General features: G+C 33.9%; 1 protein-coding gene across 1 annotated transcript in view; it reads left to right on the top strand.

Moving 5' to 3' along the window:
• HMGCLL1 (3-hydroxy-3-methylglutaryl-CoA lyase like 1) overlaps positions 1-18720 on the top strand; it is a 258782-nt gene that overhangs the window by 110765 nt on the left and 129297 nt on the right. Inside the window, exons 4-5 of the mRNA XM_072642501.1 lie at positions 11220-11315; positions 13617-13765. Of these exons, the coding sequence (XP_072498602.1) occupies positions 11220-11315; positions 13617-13765 (245 nt within the window). The remainder of the gene's footprint in view (positions 1-11219; positions 11316-13616; positions 13766-18720) is intronic.

Here is an 18720-nt window from a genome sequence, read left to right as displayed (position 1 = left end):
AATGCTAATGATTTATGTGGTTTTGTTTTATATATTATATTACAACTTTGCTAAATTTGGTAATTTTTCAACTAGTTTTTTAGTTGATTATCTAGGATTCTGTAAGTTTAAATCATATCATTTGCAAGGGGTAATAGTTTTGCTTCCTCATTGCCATTTCTAGTTCTTTCAATTTCTTTTTCTTCTCTTATTACTACAGCTAGCATTTCTAGTACAATATTGAATAATAGTGCTGATAATGGGCATCCTTGCTTCACCCTTGGTTTCAATGAAAACATATCTAGCATATCTATAACATTGAACTAGGTATGTGGAAAGATACAAAGCAAGTTTTTTCTTAATATAATCCTTTGACACAAGGAACTTACCTCTTTACAGTCTAGGAAGTGAAATGGATACCCTAGTAAATGACAATAGTAGCCTAGTCTTTGATAAGCCAAAGGATCTAAGATCTTAGGAGAGCCACTTACTATTTGACAAAACTCTTTGGCAGAAATGAGGTATAGACCAATATCTCACACTATATACTAGGATGAGATCAAAATAGGAGCCTGATTTAGACATAAAGGATGATACCATTAGCAAGTTGGGAGAACATGGAGTAGTTTAGCTGTCATTTCCATGGATAAGAGAAGAAATGATGACCAAACAAGAGAAAGAAAGCATTATGAGATGTAAAATGGGTACGTTTAATTGCATTAAATGAAAAAAACAAGTTTTTACACAAACAAAACCAATACAACCAGGATTAGAAGGAAGGCAGAAAACTGGGAGAAAAAAATTATGGCAAATGTGTCTGATAAAGACCTCATTTCTCAAAAATATAGATAACTGAGTCAAATTTATGATACAAATCATTCCCCAATATATAAGTGATCACATAATATAATAAAGCAGTTTTCAGATGAAGAAATCAGTGCTATCTATAGTCATATGAGAATGTGTTTTAAATCACTATTAATTAGAGAAATACAAATTAAAACAGCTCTGAGATGCTATCTCATACTTTATCAGTTTAATTAATATGACACAAACAAGAAAATGATAAATGTTGGAAGGGATGTGGGAAAATTGTGACAAAAATGCAGTGTTTGTGGAATTGTGAATTAATCAGCTGTTTCTGGAGAACAATTTGGAAATATTCCCCAAAGTCTATCGATCTGAATACTTTTATCCAGAAGTACCACTACTAGGTCTATAGACTACAGAGATAGAAAAAGAATCTATTTGTTCAAAAATATTTATGGTGGCAAAGAATGGAAATTGAAGAGATACCCATTAATTGAAGAATGGCTGAGTGTATGAATGTAAGGGAATACTGTTGTACTGAAAGAGATGATGAGCAGGATACTTTCAGAAAAATGTGGAAAGACTTACCTGAATTTATGCAGATTAAAGTGAGCAGAACGAGTAGAACATTATATAGAGTAACGGTATGATGAACAGCCGTAAATCACTTAGCTATTCTCAACTATACATTGATCCAAGACAATTCTGAAGGATTCCTGATTTAAAAAAAAACAAAACATGCTATACAACTTTAAAAAATTTTTAAGTCTGAATGATCAAAGCATACAATTTTTCTCTTTCTTATGTGTGTGTGTTGGTTTGTATTTTCTTTCAAAACATGACCAATATGGAAATGCATTTTGTATAGTTGCACATGTATAACGTATATAAAATTACTATCAAGAAGGGTAAAGTTAAGGAGTGAGCAAGAGAATTTGGAACCCAAAACTAAAAAAAACAACGGTGTTTAAAGTTGTTTTTACATATAGTTGTAAAAATAAAATGTTATCAAAATTAAACAGTTGGAAAATACCATGGGGTAGTACAGAGACATGTGATGCACAAAGTATATGATATAGAAATGGGTAAAATATCTAGATAATGCAAGACTACTGAAGATATATCAAACTCTGTTGAAAGTTTAGACATTCAAATGTGCTGAAACATTGTGTAGGCTTGTATTTTCTATTCACTTTAAACATAGGAAGATAAATAAGTTAAGTCCTTCAAGATACCTTACTAACCTATTCACAGTGTGGTACAATATTTTGTCTATGACACTTGATATTAATGAAAATGACTAAAGTGACTAAATTGGTCAGGCTGTGGTTCATATCTGGGGACTAAGCATGGATAAAGTCATTCTCAATCCTACACTAAGACCTTTCGGAGTTTGTTGGGATATAGCAATCTGATCTGTATAGTCTCTTTGCACAGTGTGTAAAGTCAATAGCATTGTAATGAAGAAGACATTGTAATTTTAAGATGATGGCAAAACATATTATGGACTAAATTATGTGGAATGTTTTATGATCCCAAATGAAAACTCCACACAAAAAGTTAAAAACTGGGTAAATCAAAGCAGATGTAGAGAAGCTATGCTTAAACATCAAAATAGAGTTCTGTAGGGCCATAGTTTCATTATTGTTTAAATAATAGTTAAACTTAAGCCATTAAAATAACATCAAGATTGAAGCATAACGTAAACCCACAAAAGCAAGAAATTGTAAAACCAGGATTTTATGTCCCTAATTGAAACCTGCTTTATTTAGGCATTGTAATAAAATTATATCCTATCAGGACATCCTAAGACTCTTGAAATTGCTTGCTTTTATTGCCTACATTAAGCCTGAACATAATTATGTATTGCATCTGCTATAATACAGCTATTTTAGAAGAAAAACAGTAAGTGTGGTTGGATCCTGGGATAGAATCTCATAGTTAACATAGTTATTATAATTCTATTAGGGTATCTTCAGCGGTTATCAGAGTTCAGCCTTTATGATGTGGTAATTTGGTTACTATCAGCTCTGCTTATTTTCTAATCCCAGTGAAATACCTCTTCCAAATTTGCCTTTTGGATGCTGTCATTCTTTCCCAGAAGAGACAACTCTGTTCATTTAGTCCATCATGTTCTTCATGAAGACATAATAAACAAGATTTGACTGAGTAGGGTGTAGAATGAAATATCCCTTTGTAGAAATCTGAGTCTCAATACTTGCATTTGGATTTGAATTTCCCCTTTGGCCTTTATGTCATCTAGTGATTGACTGCCAGTGTTTCATTCAAACTCAAAGATGAATAAATGATTTGTGAGGTACTATGAAATACTTTCTCATTCTAATCTTTGCACATGTTTAATTCTTTTAAACATCAATAAATTTTTGCATGAAAACTATTTTTTATTAGGGCAAGAAAGACATATGCATGCAAAATTACCTAAATTTAAATAGGTTATTAGAGCATTGGTAAAGAATCATGTCTACTTTTCTTAAAGACATGATTGACATTTGGAAATAGATTGCAATACTCTCTTTTCAATGTGGAAGGAGTGGTTAATACTGCCATTCTACTACTGATATTGATGTTAAATTTATCTAATTTATTAAAGAAAAACAATGGATATTGTTTTTTTCTATGTTAATTCAACAGCTCAGACAAATATTCAGCAAACATTTGTTAAACATTGGCCTTGTGAAAGATACTCCATTAGGGGTTGAGATTACAGATATGAAAAATAGCATTATTGGTGATTAGCAAATTTGTCACTTTTCCCAAATGTGCTTAACTTTCCAACTCCATCCCAATAGAAGACACATGTTATATATAGAATAATTGTAGCACATTCAAATCCCCTACCCACATACTATACTTACCTTTCCGTCTTATAAAAAGTACCAGATGCCAATTTCTGCCTAGCCACTTGAATGAAGGGAGCGACCAGCAGAGAAAATGTGAACATGAAAAATTTTGCTTCCTCTGACCTAGTCCTCGGGTAGGGACTTCTCAAACCTTCAGTCATGCTGAAAGAAGTTGTAGATTCTGATTTTGCACAGCCACATTAAGGAAACTAAATGGAAGAATCAGGTGGGGTGCCATAATTATTGGCTATGACAAACCTGAGGTAATGGCAAATCACTCTCATTTGATATCAGTGCTGTCCCACCAGAAGTTATTCAGAGTGGGGAACTAGTCAAACAGAGTAGCTGTCAGTATGAAAAAGCTTAAGTAGCCTTATAGCACAAACTTAGTAGTCTGTTCATCAGCAAAGGAGGATGACCGAGAAATTATCATAGGAATAGAAGAAAAATGGTGAGAACATCAAAGTTATGAAGGGAAAAAAGCTTCAGTAAATGCCAGTTGCATAAGATCAGAGATGATCTTAACAACTGAAGGAAGAATAATTTAAATATCAAAAAGAATACAAAACTCTCAAAAATTTGAAATGTAGGAAAGTGAGCCAATAATTAATAACATTTAACAACATTTATTAAGCATCTGCTAAGTGCCACACATTATACTAAACACTGGTGAATTAAAGAAAAGCACAAGATAATCCTTGCTCACAAAGAGCTAACAATCTGATGTAAACTATTATGTAAAAAAATTATATTCAAGATAAAATGAAAAAAATCAGTAAGGTTAAGGTATTAGAATTAAGGGGAACAGTAGGACTTGAATTTTGTCTCATCCTCATTCTCATCTCATATTTATCTTCAGAGAGGATAGAACAATAGCAAAGTTCATAATACCTCAATAAAAAATAAAACTGATAAAGAAAGAAATTAGAAATGAAAATTCTGAAGTTAAGGTGTTCAATGTACAATTACCAAAAATATACTAGACACATTGGGGAAAATTGAATGTATGATACAATCTCTCTAAAGAAATAAAGTACATGTTTCCAGAAAAGGAAAAAAAAATACTGGAGGAAAATTTAATATAAGCTATTCAAAAGGTAACAAAATTAAATAACATGAATTACATATACCAACTTGCGTATACCGGAATACATGTAAAATAAAGTTGGGTTAAGAGAACTGGGAATGTTTATTTATTTATTTTTTTCAGAGTAAATGACATTGAGTACAGGATGCACAGAGCCAGTCATGCCAGAGAGCATGATTAATGATGATAAAAATGATACAGCTGAATACCATGATTCAGGAAATAATAGAAGCAAAATGTCTAGAACTTCTAAATATACATAACAAGCACTGTTCAGGTGGATCAGTAGGTTGCTACTAGGGAAAGATCAAATTCAAAGTTATTTATTCCTTTAACAATTTAAAGATGAACAACAAATAGTGCAAGAGGCTAGGAGAATGATCTTCAAATAGGAGGCAAAGGAAATTTGAATAACACAAGATTATCCAGTTGTAAAATGCCAGAGAAGAGAATATAAAAATATAATGCAAAAAAATGGATCTGTAGGTAAAATCCCATATGTTATAATTGGGAAACTTGAAGCCACTCATTAATAAAAAGAGGAGAACATTTAGCAAAAAAAGATGAATTGTAGGCATTGTGTCAAGAAAAATATGGGACCAAAGTATTCAGTCATCAAGTAGGAAGATAATAATTCAACTATACTCTTTAAGAGTAAGAACAAATCTGAAATATTGTCTTTACTTCTTGCCACCATATTCTTCAGGGGTCAGACCACATCTGGGATATTGTCCTCAGGACTTGGCATCATATTTTGAAATGGTCAGTGACATTATTATACTGAATATGTGCAAGCACTTTAGTCCATCTATTTTTAATATCCTTGTCGTCTCTAGTAACTTCCAGCATAATGTAGTTTCTGTTTTGAAATGTTTTAACTAAATCTAATTTTTTTGCTGTTATCTTGTCTTTTTTTAAATTTATAATTATATTTTCTGCCCCTGTCTTTCTGACTCTAGCTGAATTACAGATTTTGTTTTATTCCCTTATTTTAACCATGTGAATCTATTTTGTTTTCAAATATGTTTCTTGTAAACAATATATATTCCCCTGCTGACAAATATATACACATTTCCATATCTCTTTCTGTCATTTATCTATCACTTGACTTCTGCTTTCTAATACATTCTGCTGCCCTCCTCCATTTTATGGGTGAGTTTGTCACATTCACAGTTATCAGTAAGTGTGTTTTCCCTCCATCTTATTTTCATTACTTTTCCCACTTTGTTTTATTCCTCCTGTTTATCAAGATAAAGAAAGTGGTGAGCAAGGAATGTGTAGCAGTTCTCTAGTTTAAATATTCTCCTGCCCATTTTCTTTTTCCTTAACCCAAAACCCAATCATAGGTTTTTACTGTTTATTTATTTATTTCCTTTTAAACCCCTACTCATGGTCTCTCTGTTGTTAGAGTTTATTTTTGCTTATTTTCCTATTAAGTGAAATACATATAGCACAGTAGTATTCCATCACTATCACGTATCCCAGCTTGTTTAACCATTTGCCAAATCATGGACATCTCTATAATTTCCAGTTCTTTGCCACCACAAAGAGACCTGCTATCAATATTTTAGAGCATGTAGATTCTTTTCCTTTTTCACTAATCCTCTTTGGAAATAGAGCTAGTAGTGGTATTTCTGGATCAAAACATATATAGGTAACTTCCTTTCCTCCAAGTTACTTCCATTGTTTATTGGATCTGCCACCTAGCCTTGGGGTATGAGTGACAGAGCTGACATTTGATACTTGTTCCTTCTCCTGGTACAAAATCAGAGTTCTTGATGCCAGATTCTACATCTCTTCCTGCACTTAAAAAAAATACTTCTTTTAAGTTCTTTTCTTGAATTTGGCAATCACAATAAAGTTTGGTGCATTTTCTAGGTCTGTGTGGATTAGTAGTTTTGCAGGTGAATTGGGCTATATTACTGCATCCAATTTGGCCATCTTTACTGGTCCCCTACACGTTTGATTTTTTACATAGTTGTAATCAGTGTGAAAGTTAATATACTTATGCTGCTTTTCATATCATTCTTCATTTTGTATGAATATTTTCATACTTATTTGTATGTTTCATAGTTAACATTTGTGTTGTACCATAATATTCCATTATATCAGTATACAGTACTTTAGTTAACTTTTCTCTGATTATCAGACGTAAACTGTTAGTAGGTTTGTACTTTCACAAAGTAAGCAACTGTGAATATTTTATATAGAATAGTCACATAACGGGTTTTTCAGTAGATATTGATTGATTGAGGTCATATAGGCTTAGAGTTAAATGAGAGAGAGAAATACTTTAAAAACGGACATTTTTTTAAGAAAGAAAGGGAAAGTATTTTGGGGGGAATTGGAAGAGCACAACATATATGAAGTAGAATACAATGAGATTTGTGTAGGCAGCATGAAACATACATAAAGATATGATTGAGAGATTAATCACTTTATTAGCCTTTTCATGTCTGAATTTCAGATTTTGTTATTTAACTCATTATGTTTTGAATATTATTAGAGCAAAACTAAGTGACCACCAAGCCACTTGATGGTGGGATGATACAGGATTGCTGTATTTTTTTAATACCCAAGTATTTCTATTGTCTTGTAGAATGTACCCCAGGAGCCAGAATTCATGCGAAAAATTGTTATTTACAGTGGGCACTTGAGCTGCTTAAGGACATGATATAATATATTACTTTTATTAGGTTCTCACATTTATGTCCATGGGATTTTATCATACATAGTGGACATGATATTAACTAAATTAACTAGTAAATGCTTTCTTTTGTGCCAAGTAAACTAGCTTTTACATTGATTCAAGGAATTATTCATAATGAATATGTCAGGTTTTTCCATTGTGTATTCTAGAACCTGTATTTGTTTGAGTTGTAAGATCCTATAATAATTTTACGGATTGCGATTTGTCCTTTGTTCTCTAAGAGGACCGTGGCATTAGGGAGAATGATGACATGATTTGCAGTTGACTTTGATTTGAGTGAGGGAGGGCTGTGCAAAGTCATGAACTTCGCATTCTCCTCCAGAGCCATCTGGGTCCAGTGGCCAGATATTCCTCAAGATGACTGGAGATGGTCCTGGATGCAGAGGGAGTCCTTGGCCCTTTTAAGCTAACGTCTGTTCAGGTTCTTATTCTGAGTGAGGCAATCCGTATTTAGTGAACAGGCCTCTTTAGGAAGTGAAGCAAGCATACTCCCTTTAATTAAAAAAAAGTCAAACTGGGAGGGGAAAACCTTCAACATTGCTGAGCAAAAGAGAAACAGTCCTATTTACGTTCACTCTGAGCCAGGAGGGCCTCCAAAATAACCATTAAGTGGTGCTTGCACAGAGACCTATTCTTGTCCAATCCATGAGATCCAAAGTGAATTGGATTGAAGGTTTGGTCTTTGAGAAAGAAATCTAGCTGGTAAACCCCAAATTAACTAGGTAGCTTTTGGCCATCAAAATGATCTTCCTCTGGGCAGAACACCCTCAGGTAAGGGAAGAAGAGAGGAGAGGAGAAGGAAAGAGATGAGGGGAGGGGAGAAGAGAGGACAGGAGGCCTTGTCTGAGCACTGATGAGAATTCATTCATATTCACTACAGATTGGCTGCCATAGGAACATAGATTTCGATAAGTTGAAGGGATTTGGGAGTTCATCTGAACCAAACCTAGAATTTTAAAGATAAAGAAACAGAGGCTTGGAGAGGTGAATTGACTTTCCAAGGATGTTAGTGGCTGAGCCAGGAGATGAACTATGGCTTCTGACTATAGAGTGGTGTTTTCTCCAGCAAAATAATTTTTTTTCTCAAAAAATATGCTGATAAGTTGTGCTTTCATTATTCCTTTTTTTTTCCTTTCCTTTTCCCAAGAGAGTCAATGTGGTATGGCAGATAGAGATCTTGCTTCAGGGTTCGGAAGACTTATATTCCATTTTTGCCTTTCCCATTTAGTAGCTCTATGACCCAGAGCAAGTCACTTAATTTCACATTGCTTCAGGAAAACTTTCTACGTCTCTGTCAGATGAAGTTACTGACATGCTTTGGTAGGAATTTCCTCATTGGGGAACTCTGTATACCATTGAAATCATGGACCCAGACCAAAAAATAGTTGAAATCACAGATACACACATATATATATGCACATGTTTATTAATTAACAAACATTTCTTAAGCATCTATTATGTACCATGCATTGTAATAAGATGCAAAAGACAGTCCATATTCTCAAGGAGCATATAATCAAATATATACATATATATGTGTATATATGTACATTTACTTGTACACACACACATATGCATAAACATATATTGTAATTTAGAGATTTTGCTTTTATATAAACATAAAATTATACAAAGAAATTAGAGATTAGGTATGAAAAAAATCCTGTTGTACAATGCTCTGTACCTGAATTTCCATAGATAACTGAAGTAGTGCATTCTGAAGTTTTTATTAAGGGTAGAAATTGTAGATAAGTCCATCTTCCTCTCCATCAGAAGCAATCGCTTCTGCCCAACTGTAACGAAGACCAACAGTCAGATAAGCACAAGAATTGTAGAAGTGACTGTAACCTCCTCTGCCATGAAGATCACTAGTTCTGCTGGAAGGCCAACCCTCCCATCCATTGTCTAAGGGAAACAACGGATGTAGAGAAGGGCCAACCATCCTCACCAACTGCCAAGTATAGGGAGGGCAAGCTAGCCTAACTCAAGTGACCAAACATCCTTAGGGAAGGATAGGATGCAGCATATACCATGCAAATCAAATCACCACTACCACTTGGACCACCATCTACTTTCAGACCCTGATGGAGATAGTGAAAAACTTTAAACTCAAGAAACTTAATAATATCAATGCATCCAACACAGTACTTGCAGCCTTCATCCTGGGAAGATACCCCTCTGGATATGCAGTCCAACAACTTCTGTAAATGCTTCAGCCACAGCTACCAAGACCCAGGAAAGAAAGTTCTTGCCACCATCTGACATTGTCAGAAGGTTCAACATCAGAAAGTGATAGGATTTTATCAGTGGAAATGACATTAAAGGGACAAAATCTTTGCTTTGCCACTACATGCTAAAGATAAGGGACCTTTCCATGTCACATGCAGCTGAAACTTTCCATGTGGTTGTGTCGGTGACTAGAATGTAACTCTGTGATTTGAAAGAAGAGAATGTCTGATTTACTTCTCTTCCTCCTTCCTTCTTTTCTTCCTTCCTCCTTCCATTCTCTTACTCTCCCTCCCTTTTTTCTTTCTCTCTTTCCTCCTCGTTCTCCTCCTCCTCCTCTTTCTTCTTTTCCTTCTCCTCCTCCTTTTCCTTCTTCTTCATCATCGTTGTCATCTTCTTCTCCTCTCTCTTTCTCTCTCTGTCTGTGTCTGTCTGTCTGTCTGTCTGTCTCATCTCCAGTACTTTACATAGTGATTTGTGCATAGTAAAATCTTAATAAGTGTTTTCTTTTTTATTTCTTTACACTTGATATGGACAAATTACATCTTGTATAAGCTTTCACATATCGTTTTTCATTTATTTTACCTATGCTTATAGAAGATAATAGTAGATATTTAAAGTAACCTGAAAAACACTAAACTTTAGTAGAAAACATTGTCCTGGAACCAAGAAGACTGTAGTTTAGTTCCTACCTTTGTCACTTACTGGCTATGTGAACTCATGTATGTCACTGAACTCAGTGCCACAAGAAGCAATCTAAGATGTCAAAATACCTTGGCCGAAGGTATTCATTTGCAGAAGAGCTTCCCGTACCCTTAAAAATTGTTGATCTGAACAGCAAAAAATAAAATCATAGATGGAGAATGATTGGTAGTACATTTGAATACTGTATTTTTATATCAACAAATAAAAATAGTCAAAAGAAACTAGAGGTTAGTATTAGCAAGGAATTGACTTGCTAATAGACATTGACTGCAATTCCTCTTTCAGTGCTTTAGCAATCTCAAACAAGAGTTTCCAACTCGATGTCCGTTAAGGTCCTTTCCCTTCATTAATATTTGATGCTGTGATTCTGAAGAACATTCTGTACCTGTGCACCTGATTCAAAGTAGTCTGGTGGGTTTATATTCTGATATTAATATTACCTCTAAAGTCCTCAAGCCTATTTTTATTGGAGTCCTAACCATTTGTGTTAAATTCAAATAGAAATGGATACTTGTGGGTCACATGTTGACTTACAAAACCACAAATTAATATGTTATCTGTTTTATGTTACTATTTGTATTAAATTTTTATTTATTTTGTTAAACATTTCTACTACATTTTAATCCAATTCTGGCTATGCTCTGCAGTTTTCCCAGCTGGGAGTTTGATACCTCTGCAAAAATGATGGGCTTTTTGTATGTTTTTAGATATTACAGGGATGTTTGATTTTCATGGCCTATGTACAAATAATAAAAAGTATGAATTATTATCATTATTTATGATAAATATAAAATCATGTTTTGCAATAAAAATAAAACATATTCTTTATTATATGTTGAAGATGGCAGATCATACCGAAGTAATGAAAGGCATCTATCAGTACCCTGGTGTTTGCTATCCTGTGCTCACTCCTAATCTTCAAGGTTTTCATCATGCTGTAAGTAATATTAATTTCTCTAAGGGCTAAACAATATAACTTCTCCTTTTATCAAGCAGATTCCCTAGGCCATATGATGCCTATATCCCACACACATATCTCACAAGGATTGAGTTGACATGCTGTTTAGGCAGCAACACTTCATTTATCAGGCTTGTGAAGGAATGAAGCATACTATGTAAATAGAAGGAATGAGGTATACTGTATAAATGCATTTTGTAGATAAATGAAGCTTATGCCTTCGTGTCAAATCTTTTATTTTAATTTACCCATCTGTAATAGAGATTTCTCTAAAATACACTGTATATTTTTCTAACTTTTAAAATATAAGAGGCCTCCCAATGAGGCAATTCCTCCTAGTAATGTGGACCAATAATTCTTTGCAGCTTATGGTCTTCGAGGGTTGCCTAGAACATGGAGAACCTAAATGAATTTTAAAGGTCACACAGCCAGCATGTGGCTTAGGTGGTACCTGAACACAGCTCCTCCTTTTCTAAGGATAGCTCTTTATCCTTTTTTCCAGGCTACATCTGCTAAACTTGTTATAGAACATAACCTATTCTTGGTGTCCCCCCAGTCACAGAATTATAGAATTTAACAGGTATAAGGGATCTCAGCAGCCGTCTATACAATTAAGACCACTCTAAAAAAAATTCACTTACTAGCCCTCACTATTAACATCATAAGTACGTTATAATGTGTACTAGAACAGTTACTATAGGAGCATAGTTCTAGAGCTAGAAGGTTTCTGAGGAGTCACTGAGTTCAATTCTCTCATTTTTGGCATGAGGAAACTGATGCAAAGAAGTTATGACTTGTCCAAAGTCATGCAGACAGTAGGTGTCAGAACCAGGATTTGAACCTAGATTATCTGACTGTAGAAATCTTCCTTTTTCCATCGAGCCATTCAGCCTGCCAAACATTGCTCTTCTGGGTCAATTTTTCACCTTTTCTATTCCCTTCCATTATGCCAGTCCCTTTTTCACTATTAGCTTTCTCTTCTTTCCAGTCTATAGAGACTGGGAAACAAGATAATCAACTGTATTCAGAATTATATGTTAAAACAGAGTTAATACAATTGTGTATGTCTTGGTGGGGGAACAGCAAAGGATAATTTGAGATGTTAAACTGTGTTAAAAAGCATTATGCTAAAAATAGGTTTAATATGGCTGTGAATAGTAGCCAAAGATGATTTGGGAGTGGCTGTTTTGGACATGCATAGGTTCTTCCTTCCCATACATCTTCAGTTGGAGAAATGATCTAGAAGGCTGAGTTTAATGAATATCTGATCTACAGATAATCTAGGTATCAATTTGGGTATTATGTATTTGTGTCACTTTTATTAGTTATTTATAATTGCTTTTTATCTTGTGTTAAAATTTGATAAAATTAATGGTCACAACTTAGAAAAACACAAGAAAATAAGACATGCATTAATTTTTCTGTCCTAAGTATGTGGGGTATAGCTGTAACATGAATGAGCAAAGGCAGATGGCAAGAAAATCGTGGGTTAGAAATTGATTAAGTTTTTAAGCATTGAAGACAGTGCTGCATTCATAGTGAACAAAATTAAAAAAAATAGTTGAGTAGTTTTTATTAACTAATATACTAAATGAGGGCAAGAGGATAGACACAGAGAAAAAAAAACAGGGAGGGAACTTAACAGGCCCATGAAGTTGAACTGAACATTAGAAATTAACATGTAGAATTGAGGTGAGACAGTGGAGGGCTCAGAAGAGATACATGGTCAGAACTGTTGGAGGAAGATGATTTTCAGCTGGGAAATTTAGGATAACTCAAAGAATCATATCAGGAGGCAAACAAGGGGGTTGGTATAGAATTAAAGATATGAAGTAAACAAAAAAAGAGGAAAGGTTTTCCTGTAAGAATGAAAAGAAGACAATCTTGGAGAACACATAGAAGGAAAAGTAGTTAAGAAAAAACTTATTGCTTCTTTAATGTGGGAAGAGATGAGAGTCTAATGTCTTTTAAAATTCCAGCTTTGGACAATTTGATTTTAACAGAGTAGTTTCTATTGCAAACAAGAGATATTGCTTAGAAGAAACATATGTGAATTAAAACTTTTCAAGTGTCTTTCCAGCCTCATAATTATATAATTATTACCATTTATAAAATTGTCATAAGTCACAGTGATAGATTAAAAATGCTAGATGTTAGAGAATGATCACATACCAAATATTTGGGGGAAAAATAAATCTATGTTTTTATTTCTTCCTTCTAATGTCATTTACTTGGCATCTGACAAGTCTCAAATTTTTGCCTTTGAATTATGTTTTACAGATCGCAGCTGGGGCCACAGAGGTGTCAGTATTTGGGGCAGCATCTGAGTCATTCAGTAAGAAGAACATTAATTGTTCTATTGAAGAAAGCATGGAGAGATTTGAAGCAGTTGTTAAATCAGCAAGGCATATGAATGTTCCAGTGCGAGGGTATTTATGAAACTTTGCAAGTAACTATATTTTATGAACTGAAGCACCCCTAATGTTTTTCTTCTTAAGTTTCTCTCTGTTTTTTAAAGCTTTCTTTTCTGGACTACTTATCATGATTTCTTTTACGATAGGAGATAGAAAAAGGAGAGGGAATGTCTTTTTAAAATATTTGTTATTGGTAATAATTTCAGTGAACATAGAAAATCAAGTCAACACAACCAATTGTAAATTGCTACAACTATGTCAGGGCCTTCTAAGAACTAACTGTGAGTGTATGATTTAATTATCTTAACAATCATTCATAGTTATGATCTTAATAACCATTTATAATTTATATGAACTTTAACAAGATAAGTTTATTTTCTTAGTTCCCCTCTGAGCTATTTATATTATGTTACATTATACTGTATTGTAAGATTAGTATGATATAATCAATAGTTTAAATTGATTATATTTTATATTTATAAAGGGTTATTTTGGTAATTCTTCAAATTTATTTTTCTTTCCACCACTTTATAAATGAATCAGCCTCATTTTCTTCTGATTCTTGCTTGCCATCTAGACAAGTGCAGTGGAGAGACTGCTGATCCTGGACTCAGGAAGACTTGAGTTCACATTCTTAATCAATACACAGTATCCAAGTGACTTGAGGCTGACTTCCAAACCCCATGACTCCTCCTCTGTAGGACTGCCCCCAGCTTTTGCCTGGGTTCACATGCAGGCAGCTCTCTGTTCCTGCTCCTTGTCTCAGCTCACAGGGACTACTCCACTCCAAACTCTTACTGCTTCTGCCTGATAGTAGGCTCCAGGGACTCCTGCCCGCAGGTTCTGTTTCTGGGAAAACAAAGCTTAACAGGGCTATAACAATATTTATGCACATTACCAGGGCCATCATCTCAATTCACTTTACCGCTCTTATAAGGAGCTTAAGCTGAGCCTCCTTCTAGTGTGCAGATATCTTCCCTTCAGCTCAATTTACTCATAAAATCCAACAGAAGGGCTTCTGTCTGAGAAATCAACACTAATCCCAAAACAGCATCTAATCCATATATGTATCTCATAACACTCAGTGTGTCATATGGTGCATAGCATATATCATTGCATCCCCAAAGTCACGGGGTCTCAGGTTAGGATCTTCCTTAAGGGGTAGTAGAAAATGTATGTATGTATATATATATATATATATATATATATATATATATATATATATACATATATATACATATATATATATATATATATATACATACACACACACAGACACACACACACATTAGATGATATGTTTTGCTTAAGATGTTGCTATGAATGTTGTGCGTTACTTTATTGAACAATGTTTAGTTTATTGCTGAATAAATAGAATGTTCATTATACTATGTGATTAGACCCTTAAAATTATTCACAGCATCAGTCCTCAGGTGTGCTGCTGTGTTTGGCATCACAGGCAGGTGTGAGCACATTATGACATATAAAAAACAGATAACCTCTGAAGAAGGATTAGATTTAAATATTTTGTTAGAGTGAATAATAACTGACGTTTCACTAATTTGGAGCTAGAAGGGACTATGGAAGACTTTGAGCTGAAAACCCTTCCATTTTTCAGATAAGGAAACTAAAGTCCTAAGAGGGAAAGTGATTTACTCGTAGCTTAAGAACTATTAAATTTTCAGAAGGAGGATCTGAATTCATCACTCTCTGATTCTAAATCTAGGTCCTTAACAACCATACAACACTGACAGTCTCTTTGTTCCACTGATATGTTTGAGATATCAAGAGATGGCACATGATGTATACTTCTTGCAGCAAACTTATGATTAGATATGGACAAAAGTCACAAAGATTGGGCAGACATGTATGCATTGTGACAGAGGGAATATTCATATAGGTAGGATAAAATGCTTTTGAATATTTGAGTATTTTGAATATTTTAGGCAAAGTTTATTACACAAGTTATATAAAAAAGTGAAGAGTGCAGTTAATACTTTAATTTGGAGAGTCATTTTTCCTTCTTAAAATAAGTCTTCATTTCTTTTTTAATATTGTAGTTTATCAGAATGATATGTATCCTTTGTGATCTTTTTTATTTTATTATTAACTAATAGAAATGGATCAAACTTTCCTGAATAATAGAATCCCTTCCTAAAGATGCTATCAGAGAATGAGAATAAAAATCATGTTATAATGAAGGGATTGAGACTGGACCAGTAGTTTCATTGATATAGGGATCTTCCCATGAGGATCTTCTACTAGTACAGATTTGTACCTTCTCTGATGCTTATAGTTACAGACTCTTAACGTCAAGGGCACTAAGATATTAAGTGATTGACCCAGTGATACATGGTTGCTATATTAGAGGAAACAGTAATAATAAAGATGAGAATGAATATAGCACTTTAACCTTATGCACAGTTGTTTTAAAGTTTGCAAAGTGCTTTGCAAGTATTATTGAATTTTACTCTATCAACAACTTTGTAGGGTGTCGTTTTTGTTTCTCAGTTGTTCAGGGATGTCCCGATTATTTGTGATCTCATTAGCCATACTGTACATGGAGTTGGCTTGGAAAATATATTAGTTTGCCATTTCCTTTCCCAGTGGATGAAGGCAAACAGAAGTTAAGTGATTTGCTCAGGCTCAGGCAGCTAGTAAGTACCTGAGGTCATATTTGAACTCAGTCTTCTTAACTACAGTCCTGGAACTCTATCCACTGGATAGAACTGTCTACTCAGCTCTCTACCTTGTGGACTACTGCTATCATTATCATCTCCATTTGTTTTACAACTAGGAAACTGAGTTAAACAGAGGGTAAATGACTGCTCCAGAGTCACACAGATAGTGTTTGGAGCCAGATTTGAACTACATTTTTTTTTTTACTTTAGATCAGATACTATATCTGCTGCACCACCTAACTGCCTGAAGGCAAGTTCTCTAACTACACTGCCTCTGTCAAGAATGAAAGAGGCACATTATACATTGCCTTGAACTCTACATTACTATATAGTATTATCAACATGCTGAAAAGTATTTAACTCATACTTTAATAGAATGTGTGGCATACAAATCACGTTGAGGAATTTCTTAGTGTATTTCATCCATATGTATATTTTCTAATACCAAACTCATTTCAATTTGGAACACCACTGCTGGTTTTTGGGGCATGCTATTTATCTTTAAAACAAATACTTACATATTTAGTTTAAACATTTATGTGTTCAGTTGAGAATTACTTGCCTTCAATTTTTACGGAGCTTAAATTTGACTATATTTTTACTGGCAAACTAGAATTTATGTACTCAGTATAAATCATGGACTGTTAGTGCCTCTTATAAATAAGAAAAAAATATATATATACATATATATACTCAACTAGTTTAGGCTTCAGTATGTATGTCTTACTATTGCAACAGCTGCATCAACATATACTTGGTCATCATCCAGAAAATTTATGTCGTCAGCTGTCAGATTTATTAAAGTCTGTAAGACACTATTGTTTTATAAATGTTTACTAAAACAGTTTAAATGTTTATAAAAATAGAAAACTTGAATATGGTTTAAATGGAAGCTTTTAGTAGAGCCCTAAAGGCCTTTGTTTTATACGCATACTCTCTCTCACACACGTATATGTGTATGTATATTTTATATTTGTGCATATATATATATATATATATATACATACATACACACATACATACACTTTTTTGTGAATGTACAGGACTTTACGTAACATCTGGGACACATTCAGGAAGGACATTGTGCCAAATCAGTATTATAAAATGTGTGGTCAGCTAACCACTGGCACACATAGTTTCAATGTAGAGTGGTATTGAAATATCTACATTTCAGGCTTCATTCTTTCATATGTAATTCAGATGACATTTACACAATCCTCTGCTGTTTTTCTAGTGGCTGCCTGAACTGAGAAAGACAGACAGGCAGAGGAAAAATGAAAAGCATGTGATAAATACAATCATTTGCTAGTATTTTATCAATGAAATTCATTGAAAGAAAATTGAAAGAGAAAATTTCATAAAAATGTACATTGGGCAAAATGCTTTTAAATCACTGTTCTCAGTGCATATGTATACATGTATATGTGTGAATATACATACATATATATGCATATATAATCACATTACAAATAATCTGTATCTGTTCCTTTTATTGCTAACAAAATTCAGAAATATGAAACTATCTTTTGTAGCTTATGCATTTACAATGTAATAATAGCTAGCATTTATATCGGACTTTAAGGTCTGCAAAGTACTTTACATATGTTAACTTACCTAATCCTTACAACACTCTGAGGTAGGCGCTTTTATTATCTGCATCATAGAGAGGAAAAGTGAGGCACATAGCTAGAGAGTACCTGACACAAGATTCAAGCTGAGGTCTTCCTGACTCCAAGTCTCAAACTTGATCCACTGTACCATCCAGCTGCCTCATTGTAATAGCTGGTGTATCTTGAGGCTGAATTTCACTGACTGTTGTATGCCCAACTGAAAACTATGCATTCATTAAATTTTTGCTTAGTGTTTATCAATATAAATATACAAAATTTTCCTTTCATAATGTATGAAATATCTCATCAATATAATATATAGTAATATCCACTGAATTGGCAAATAAATAATTAGGACACTGACAATAAGAATAAAATTCTAAGTGGTAAAACCACAACGAGGGAGAAGACCTTTGATTTTATTGACATAGAGAACTCTTGAGGAAGAAACACCTACCAATGCACATTGGCACCTTCTCTGCAGGTCTCAGTCTAAGAGAGTTAGCAGCAGCACAGAGCAAGTCAATGAGTTACTCTGGGCCACAAAGCCAGTATTTATTAAAGGTGACTCCTGAACCTAGGTTTTCCTGACTCTTAAGACCAACGTTTTATCTGCCATGACACTTTTTGTCTGAAAGCACTATATAAATGACATCACTGTAGAAAATATTTAGTGACC

Source organism: Notamacropus eugenii, chromosome 2 (assembly GCF_028372415.1).
Source record: "Notamacropus eugenii isolate mMacEug1 chromosome 2, mMacEug1.pri_v2, whole genome shotgun sequence".
In the NCBI taxonomy this organism is placed as follows: domain Eukaryota; kingdom Metazoa; phylum Chordata; class Mammalia; order Diprotodontia; family Macropodidae; genus Notamacropus; species Notamacropus eugenii.
The sequence above is the reverse complement of the archived record's forward strand: the minus strand, read 5'-3'. Positions and strand labels throughout refer to the sequence as shown.